At 40.2% G+C, this 10,736-nt stretch overlaps 1 protein-coding gene across 1 annotated transcript; it reads left to right on the top strand.

Moving 5' to 3' along the window:
• The first annotated feature begins 8,588 nt into the window (after positions 1-8,588).
• Positions 8,589-10,372, top strand: LOC132636412 (putative pentatricopeptide repeat-containing protein At1g53330). Its single transcript, XM_060353269.1, has one exon. The coding sequence runs from the start codon at positions 8,709-8,711 to the stop codon at positions 10,101-10,103; it is 1,395 nt and encodes a 464-aa protein (XP_060209252.1). The 5' UTR covers positions 8,589-8,708; the 3' UTR covers positions 10,104-10,372.
• Positions 10,373-10,736: the final 364 nt, after the last annotated feature.

Here is a 10,736-nt window from a genome sequence, read left to right as displayed (position 1 = left end):
GAACAACAACAGAATAGAGATATAGAGCATATCATGAGGTAGAAGGGTAACCTGTACATCTGAGTGCCTCTTAGGGCGGATGCCATGCATGCTTAGCTTTCCTTTGAAAACATTTTTTTTTTCATATACATAGAAAATAGAACATGTCATAGCGCCGAACAACGTCGGCTCCCCCACATATATCCCGCGTCCGGGCATATTAACCGATGTGGGATTTGCCTGAACCAATGTGGGATTTGCCTAAAGCAATGTGGGATTTGCCTAAGGCAAGCCTTATACTCACCCCCTACTCTGGGACTCAGCGTTCTTGCTGAGGTTTGCCCCACCATTGGGTTTGCCCCACCATTGGGTTTGCCCCACCATTGGGTTTGCCCCACCACCGGCTTCGATACCAACTGATCAGGTGGTTACGCGTATATAACGCTTTGGCCCTTTTTCCATATTCCCCATATACATATACATATACATGTATCATATAAGCAGCATGCAGGAGAGCCCAAAGAAAGTCATGTATCTATCGGAGTGACGTAAGGTCGGTAACCTCCGATTATATTATGGAATAACCATCATGGCTTTGTCTCACCTTGAAGGAATAATTATTATAAGATGAGACTAGCAACGAATAACAGCGTTAAGTGAACATAGAATAAGATCATAACCACGTTTCGAGTCAATCCGAGTTAGTATAAGAAAGTTATGGACATTGTCCCTTGCAAAAAAAAAACCTTTAAACATAAAATCATTTTCATCATAGCCATCGTAGACATATTCTCATCCGTGACATCATCATTGTCATTGTAAAACATATCCATCGTTGTTGCCATAAGAGCTTACAAAATCATAAACCTTTGGTTCGGAGAGTACGAATATTTTGGAAAACATTTATAGGTTAATAGGAAAGAAATCATGCCTTGAAATCTTAGATCTTTAACCTTTGATAACGAGAAAAATATGGAAACATTTATAAAGTCATAACCTAGGGATCATGCCTTTTAAAGAGAGGGACGAGCCTTAACATACCTGCTCCACGTCCTATTAGCTACGCTTAATTGTCCAAGCTCGTTATCGCTAGTCTACATTCAAGAAGATTGACACAATCATTAGACTCATTATCATATACTTGCCTTAATCTTTCAAATAAATTCACTTATGATCTGCCGAAATTTCGGCAGCATCTCCCCTGTAAATACACCATCCCCGAGAATCTAACTCGGCCCAAATCATCAATCAACAATCTGAGAATTCAACTCGGCCAAACTATCAACAACAATACCATCAATCATACCAACAACATCAACAATCAATTCAAGACGCATTCCAACATTAACAACCTTTGTCATACAATTCAACGACATTTCATTTATATTCAATTCAATTCACATAACATTCAAAGCGACTCACTCAACATACTACTTCACCCGACACCTTCCAAATTCAACAATAACAATAACAACCTATTTCCTTCTTTCAAATTCAATCACAACAACCCAACTTACAATCTTCACAACAACCCAACCTACAATCTTCCAAACAAATGTCTCACTTCCAAATTCATGAATTCCACCAACATTTTACATTAACAACTTCATTCATACAAATATAAGAATTCATGCTAGTGTCACATTAACTTCCACAACGACACCACAACGATTACAACTTCATTTCAAGCCATTAAATCCTCATTTTACATCATGGAATCCACAACACAACAATCAAACTACTAAATAAAATCAATTCATTTGTTCTACACAATGCAACTATATTCGGCCAACACCCCAACATACCAATTTCATGATTTTTCATCCATTTCTACATGCTACAACACTCACAAATCATCCATAAAACATGGGAAGGGAGATTGGACACATACCTTCTTCACTTAACTCCTTCATTCGGCTAAGCTTATGAATTGCCCAAATGAATGCTTTGCTTGTTCCAACAACTACTCCATGTTAATAAGGGCCTTCCATTTAGTAGAAAAGCTAGAAGAAATGATTTTTCTTGATCAATTTCCATGGCCTCAATTTTTTGAGCCATGGCCGAACCTACTATATTTCTCTCTTCTTCTTATCTTTTTTTTTTCTTTCCAAGTTACATGTCTTGCTATGTAAGCCTTGTCCATATTTATAATTACTCCCAACAAATAGAAGAGTGGACACATGTCCCTTCTCTATTTTTCTTGAAGTTTCTTAAAAATAATAAAATATGCCAACTTGTCTTGCTAGGTAAGCTTAGTCCATATATATATATTTATAATTAGCCCCCATTTTATAAAATATGGCATGTGCCACACGGCCAACATGGCCCCTCCAAGAACCTTCTCGAATAACAACAACAACAACAACAACAACAACAACCCAGTGAAATCCCACATCGTAGGGTCTGGGGAGGGTAGAGTGTACGCAGACCTGACTCCTACCAAGGTAGGACGACTATTTCCGAAAGACCCCCGACTCAATAAAAGCATAAAAATAAGTCAGATAAGGTTAGATAAGGTTAAGAGATTCGGATAAGAGATTTAAAGCGATATGGAAATGAAATAATGCAAGCGACACAGATAATACAGGATAATCAGAGCACGGAAAATAACCGATAATAGCAGAAATCGGAGCAGATGACACAGGATAACCAAAGCACAGGAAATAACAGATAATAACAGATAATAACAGATAATAGCAGAAATCGGAGCACAAGAAATTATATTGCAATAATGCGACTACTAATAAGAACGGATAACGAGACTATCTACTAGCCTTCTACCCCAATTTAGGTCCTCCAAACCCTCCTATCTAAGGTCATGTCCTCGGTAAGCTGTAATTGCGCCATGTCGTGTCTAATTACCTCTCCCCAATACTTCTTCGGCCTACCCCTACCTCGTCTGAAACCATCCATGGCCAACCTCTCACACCTCCGTACTGGGGCATCTGTATCTCTCCTCTTCACATGCCCAAACCATCTCAATCTCGCTTCTCGCATCTTGTCTTCCACCGAGGCCACCCCCACCTTATCCCGAATATCCTCATTCCTAATCCTGTCACTCCTGGTGTGGCCACACATCCATCTCAACATTCTCATCTCGGCAACTTTCATCTTTTAAACGTGAGAGATCTTAACTGGCCAACACTCCGCCCCATACAGCATAGTCGGTCTAACCACCACTTTGTAGAACTTGCCCTTAAGTTTTGGTGGCACCTTTTTGTCACATAGCACTCCGGAAGCAAGCCTCCATTTCATCCACCCTGCCCCAATACGATGTGTGACATCATCGTCAATCTCCCCGCTGCCTTGCACAATAGACCCAAGGTACTTGAAACTACTTTTCTTCTGGATGGCCTGGGTACCAAGCCTTACTTCCAAGTCAGCCTCCTGAGTTGCTTCACTGAACTTACACTCCAAGTACTCTGTCTTGGTCCTACTCAGCGTAAACCCTTTAGACTCCAGAGTATGTCTCCAATACTCCAGCTTAGCGTTAACTCCGCTACGAGTCTCGTCAATCAGGACTATGTCGTCCGCGAAAAGCATACACCATGGCACCTCACCTTGAATTTGCCGTGTCAATCCATCCATCACCAAGGCAAATAAAAACGGACTAAGAGCTGATCCTTGATGCAACCCCATCACAACTGGAAAGTGCTCCTACTGTCCTCACCCTGGTTTTGGCTCCCTCATACATGTCCTTGATCACCCTAATGTACGCCACAGGTACACTTTTAGCCTCCAAGCATTTCTATAGGATCTGTCTTGGAACTTTGTCATAAGCCTTTTCTAGGTCGATGAATACCATGTGTAAGTCCCTCTTCCTCTCCCTATACTGCTCCACCAACCTTCTTATAAGATGGATGGCTTCTGTAGTTGAACGTCCCGGCATGAATCCGAACTGGTTTTCTGAAATAGACACACCTCTCCTCACCCTCATCTCCACCACCCTTTCCCACACTTTCATAGTATGGCTTAGCAGCTTGATACCTCTATAGTTGTTGCAGCTCTGGATATCTCCCTTATTCTTGTATAGAGGGATCATTACACTCGCCCTCCATTCTTCGGGCATCAATGCCGTCTTAAAGATGACATTAAACAACCTAGTCAGCCACTCCAAACCTTCCGGGGCCGCGCTCTTCCAGAATTCCCCCGGAATCTCATCAGGTCCGGTTGCTCTTCCCCTGCCCATCCTACGAACAACACCCTTAACCTCATCAACCTTAATACTCCTGCAATAGCCAAAGTCGCGACGCCTTCCTGTATGTTCTAAATCACCCAACACAATGTCTCTGTCCCCTTCTTCATTCAAGAGTTTGGAGAAGTATGACTGCCATCTCTGTCTAATGACGGTTTCCTCTAGCAATACTTTGCCATGCTCATCCTTGATGCATTTTACTTGATCCACATCACGTGCCTCTCTCCCTTGCCTTGGCTAGCCTGAACAATTTCTGTTCCCCTCCTTTCTCTTCTAGGTCAGCATACATGCGTTCAAAAGCTGTCATTTTTGCCGTCGAAACCGCCAACTTCGCCTCCTTCCTCGCCATCTTATAAAGTTCTGTATTCGTCCACTTCTCCACCTCATCCTTGCATTCTATCAACTTCGCATACGCCACCTTCTTTGCTTCCACCTTCCCTTGAACTTCTCCATTCCACCACCAGTCCCCTCGATGCTGACCACGACTACCTGTCGAGACCCCCAACACTTCCCTTGCTACCACCCTAATGCAACTAGCCGTCTTATCCCACATACTGGTCGCATCCCCACTACTATCCCAGGCCCCCATATCCTTCAATTTCTCTCCCATCTCCAGGGCACTAATAGTGGTCAAACTCCCCCATCTGATCCTAGGTCGGTCCTCCACGACCCTCTTCTTCCTCGTCATCTTGATCGCTAAATCCATCACCAAGAGCTTATGTCGGGTTGTAAGATATTCGCTCGGGATGACCTTACAATCCTTGCACAGACCTTTATCATCCTTCCTAAGGAGTAAAAAGTGAATTTGAGTCTTAGCCACCGAACTACGGAAGGTTACCAAGTGTTCCTCCTTCTTTGGGAAACTCGAATTGGCTATCACCAATCCAAAAGCTCTTGCAAAATCCAAAAGTGAGACTCCTCCTCCATTCCTGTCCCCGAAGCCAAAGCCTCCATGCACATCATCATAACCTCCCGAAATAGGTCCGATGCGTCCATTGAAATCACCTCCCACGAATAGCTTCTCAGTAGGCGGTATGCCTCCCACTAATTCATCCAAATCCTCCCAAAAGCGCCTCTTCTCCTCGTCGCCTAAGCCCGCTTGCGGCGCATATACACTAATAATGTTCAAAGTGAGTCCTTCAACGACCACCTTAATCGACATCATCCTATCAGTGACTCTCCTAACCTCTACCACCTGATCCCTTAATTCACTATCTACTAAAATGCCCACCCCATTTCTATACTTCGACCTACCAGAGAACCACAACTTATACCCGTCTACCTCCTTAGCTTTAGGACCTACCTATTTGGTCTCTTGGATACAAGCTATATTAATCTTCCTCTTCTGAAGAATCTTAACTAGCTCTATGGACTTCCCCGTTAACGTTCCAATGTTCCAAGATCCTACTCTCAACCTAGACGCTCCTTTAACCCACTTACCCCTCCTAACCCTCGCCCCCGTCCCTGAACGAGAACATGACCCTAGTCTACCATTACTAAGTAAAGCCACGAAAATGAGTATGAACTAATAAATTATTCAAAAGTCTAAAGTTAGCAAAAAAATGTAACTACAAGTGTATGGACAAATAATGAATATGGCAACCGGAGGTACCAACTCCAGTTGAAATGAACCTGATCGCCGCAGGAAAACACTGTTCAACGTCCGAGTACTGTTCACTGCCGGAGTACTGTTCACTGCTGGAATTATTTTCACAGAGTCCTGAAACAGGAGCAGAGAAGAGGGGGAACAAGAAAAGAAAAAGAAAAAAGAAAAAATGAGAGAAAGAGAGGGCTGGCCGGAAAATGGTGCCGGAAAAAGTCTCCGGCGATGACGCAGCTGTGTTCTGGCAGCGCCAGGAGCAGATAAAAAAGGGGAAAAGCAGAAGAGAAGGAGAAGAAGAAGAGAGAAGAAGAAAAGGAAAGAGAGAAAAAAAAGTAGATCTGTCCGGAAAAGAGGCCGGCGTTACCTGATCGCCGGAGTTACCTGGTCGCCGGATGTGGTGGCAGGTGGGGTGGGGGGAGGGAGATGTTACCGTTGATGGTGGAGGAGAGAGAAGAGAAGAGAGAGAAGAGAGAGAAGAGAGGACACATCCAAACCCCACAGTCCCAATTGATTATGGACACTTAATTGATATCATGGAAGTGAAAGTCAACAATTGCCAAACACTGTCGTTCAAGCAGATTAAGAAATGCTTTCAAGAACCTTCTCGAATATTTTGTGAAATTCCCATTTTGCCCCTAGCCTTCCACAATATTACCATGGGCCATTTTGTGAATTTCCCTTTTTGCCCTTAGCCTCTCTCAATATTTCCATACTAATAATGTTCATAAATAATATTCATAACCTACTTGTACATTAAAAAATTTTTGGAAGATGGTCATTCCCTTAACTTACCACGACTACCTTGAAATATCCGAACGTACAAAATACGGGATATAACAGTACGGATCCTTAATGCTAGGGTGGCTAACACCTTTCCTAGGGGATCACCAGAACCCTTACCCAGAACTTTGGGTTAAGAAGGATTTTTCACGGTGTATGAATAAATCCTTCAAAACTGGTTTACCTAATTTCCTAAAAATTAGGTGGCGACTCTTTTAAAACAAAGTCCGAAAGAGCACCAACAAGTTCGAAATAGCTTTTCCGAGCGCTAACCCCGCCCGCGAAAATGCGAACCGTAACAGTTATAATAGCACTTCACTATTACAACCTCATTTTCTCCGAAACCAATTTTTCATGTTATATTTTACTCCTTTGTAACAACATTCTATCTATAATAATAGTGACATTTATCTTTTTTTTTTACACGGATTGTCCTTCTTTTGGGGTGGTCTTTAATTTTTGCCCCCCAAATTCCTGGTCTTTAATTTTTTCCCTTTGCTTAAAAAGGTGGCCGAAAATGCCCCGAAGTTTTGGTTTCGAATCCCTGCTCAGTAAAAAAAAAAAAAAAAAAATTTTGCAAAAAGTCTGCCGGTTCGGTAGACTTTGCCTTAAGGCAAAACTAAAAGTCTGCCTTATAAGGCAAAGTCTGCCGGAACCGGCGGACTTTATGCCTTACAAGGCAAAGTCTATCTTGCCTTACAAGGCAAAGTCTGCCGGAACCGGCAGACTTTATGCCTTACAAGCAAAGTTTGTCATTTCTGGCATAGGTTCTATGTAACTTCACCCGAATAGGCATAGGTTCATAGAAACCCATGCCTTGCGAAAATATTATTATTTTTTACTCTAATGGGTTTCGAACCCAGAACCTCATGGTATTTTCGGCCACCTTTTTAAGCGAGGGGCTAATATTAAAGACTAGCGAATTGAGGGACAAAATTTAAAGACCAGTCTGTATGAAGGGCAATTGTGCAAATTGCCCGACATTTATTATATCGGTACACTCTTTGCAAAATTACCTTTATAATAGTCATATTAAAATATTATATAATATAGAGTAATACTCCCTCCGTCCCATAATAAGTGTCACCTTAGCCAAAAACACACATATTAAGAAATTAATAATGCAATGTGAAGTTTACCAAATTATCCCTATATAATAAAATAAATTACTTTTTCCTCTTGCGTAGAGCATGCACAAGTAGTAAACTTTTTGACATTGGGAATCCAACAATACCAAGTTAATAAGCAGCTTTTCTAATCATCATTTAGATATTACTTTAACTTGTCAGTTTTTGTCTAAGAGTAGAATCAGTGTTTTAAAAGGCAGTTTCAGGACTAGCCTCGGGGTTGGGCCCAGGAGGGGGCACTGGCAAAACGCCCTGAGGCTCACGTGCGAGGCTTAGTTCCTGTGAGGCTTACGCCCTAAGCTCCCGACTGTATGCCTTAAACACGCCTAACGCCCAACGCTCGGGGCTCGCCAAACAATTCTTACACAAATTATATGTCAAATTCCTTTATTAAAATCATTGACCCTTATAATTCTTTAACAAATGTATGGTACTTAATAGTTTTTCATCTATAGAATTGAAAAGATTAGGTGTAACTCAAATAATAAGTTGTAGTATTGCATACATTTAAGAATATCGTGAGAGTGAATATCACTTTATATTTCTTTTAAAAATACATAACCGAATTGTACATTTTCTCTTTGTCATTGGTCTTTTGTCCTATGTATAAAAATTATCATATTTTATTATTTCGCCATTTGAAAGTAATTTTAGTTTTATTCATGAAGGAGTTACGTTTTAATTGTAATACTTATTGATTATTTGCTTATAGATAGATAAAATGAATAGTATGATAGTAATATTTTTAAGAAATTTTATTTTTTTCATTGTTTGAAAGTTAAAATGTTAGAGTTAGTTTATGCCTTGATTTCTTAAGATGACACGGGATAATTTCTTTTATCAAAGATGACACTTATTATGAGCGAGAGGAACTATTTTGTAAGAACCTTACCCTTCCAATTCTCAATGTGTGGGATGTTGCTGCTGCTGCTTACGCTTCCAATCAGTTGGGCACAAACAACTGGTACATAGAATACTTCCTAGCTTCCAAGTCCAAATCAACACAAACAACTGTGACTCCAAAATGGAAAAAGTTAAAAAAATAGTATCCCCTTTCAGTCTCTCCTCTCTTCTTCGCCAACAAAAGGATCCGAAAATCGCCCTTCAACTCTTCCTCAATCCTAATCCCATCAATAAAAACTACCAAAAAACACCTAAACCCTTCCGTTATTCTCCCTTATGTTATGATCTAATCATAACCAAACTCGGTAGAGCCAAACTCTTCAATCAAATGGAACTAATTCTCAATAAATTAAAACAAGACACTCAAATTTCCCTAAACGAAGTCGTTTTCTGCAACATTATTTCCTTCTACGGAAGATCACATTTATCCGAAAAGGCTCTTCTTATGTTTAACGAAATACCCTCTTTTCGTTGTTATAGAAGTATAAAATCTGTTAACACTTTGTTAAATGCACTTTTAAATTGTAAAGAATATATCAAGACTGGTGAATTGTTAAAGAATTTTGAAAAATATGGAACCCCAGATGTTTGTACGTTTAATATACTGATGAAAATGAGTTGTAATCGTGGTTATTTGGGTAACGCTCGTCAAGTGTTTGATGAAATGCGTAAGAGAGGAATTACGCCGAATGTGGTTACTTTTGGGACGTTGATTAATGGACTCTGCGTGAATGGAGAGTTGGATGAAGCGTTTTCGATGAAAAGGGTAATGGAGAGAGATTTTAAGTTGAAGGGTAACGCGTTTGTTTATGTTGCATTGATTAAAGGACTTTGTAAGGTTAATGATTTGGACGCGGCGGTTAAGTTGAAAGAGGAAATGTTGAGAAAGAAAGTGGAATTGGATTCAGCTGTGTATTCTACTTTGATTAGCGCGTATTTTAGGATTGGTCGGAAGGATGTAGTTTATGGTTTGTTGAACGAGATGGAAAAGAACGGTTGTAAATGTGATACGGTTACTTTTAACGCGTTGATGCATGGTTATTGTCAGGAGAAAGATTTTGATTCTGCATTTAGGGTTCTTGATGAGATGGAAGGGAAAGGGTGTAAGCCTGATGTGATTAGTTGTAATGTGATAATTCGAGGCCTTTGTGATGATGGGAAATTAAGAGAAGCTAGTGAAATCTTGGATGATATGCCTAGACGGCGGTGTAAACCTGATGTGGTTAGTTATAGGATATATTTTGATGGGCTCTGTAAGGCGACGAAGTTCAAGGAAGCTGCGGTTATTTTGCATGAGATGGTTTTCAAAGGATATGTTCCTCGCGATACGAGTTTGATTAAATTGTTCGATGGGCTGATTCAAGAAGGAGATAGGGAATCGTTAATGAGAGCTTTCGATAACATGGCGTCTGTAAATTGTATTAGTAAAGAAGTTTGGGAAATGATGATTTCCATGATGTGCCAACAAGATAACTTGTCTAATGCATCTAGTCTTGTAGGAATGGTAATGGAGTAAACAAATTCTCATGGTAAAAGTTTAACACCCAAGTTTATCTCGCATGTATCCAAACAGCTTTGACTTATAACAATGCTTAAGCTTACTTTTTTTTTTTTTGCTCATAAGCGGGTTGTTTGCCTTTCTTTTCTCCTTAATATTTTTTATTATGGCTGTAAGGTATTTCTAGATTGTACTCTCACCAGTTCTGGAACATGTTTCTGTATTTTTAGCCCATATCTGGATAAAGAAGGCTGTAATGGTCAAGATTCTGTTTTCCTTATCGTAAACTTGATGAACCAGATACGGAAAAGACTGAAAATCAATCTTATTTTTAGCTTGGCTTGTAGTCAAATCTGTTTTCTCGGGGGAATATGGATCATCTGAATGATCAATCTGGGGGGAATTGATCATTTAGCAAGAATGTGGATGCACATGAAGGACAATAAACCGTCTAAATGTGCTAGATTGACTTACATACAACTCTTTGCAGTTTGATTAGTGTCATAAGTAGCAATATAAATTTGTTTGAATTTGTATGCGAGTTACTCAGAGTATGAATAAGTAGTGTCAAATTTTGTTAAAGCCATAAGCATACTAATCTGATTCTTGTGAATCAAAGATGCAATGAGATGGGAATAGAGTGGTTTCAAT

Source organism: Lycium barbarum, chromosome 4 (genome assembly GCF_019175385.1).
Source record: "Lycium barbarum isolate Lr01 chromosome 4, ASM1917538v2, whole genome shotgun sequence".
NCBI lineage: Eukaryota > Viridiplantae > Streptophyta > Magnoliopsida > Solanales > Solanaceae > Lycium > Lycium barbarum.
This window is presented reverse-complemented; position numbering and strand designations above follow the sequence as displayed.

Coding starts and splice junctions, on each gene's coding strand:
- LOC132636412 (XM_060353269.1), top strand. CDS start 8,709: ATGGAAAAAGTTAAAAAAATAGTATCCCCTTTCAGTCTCTCCTCTCTT.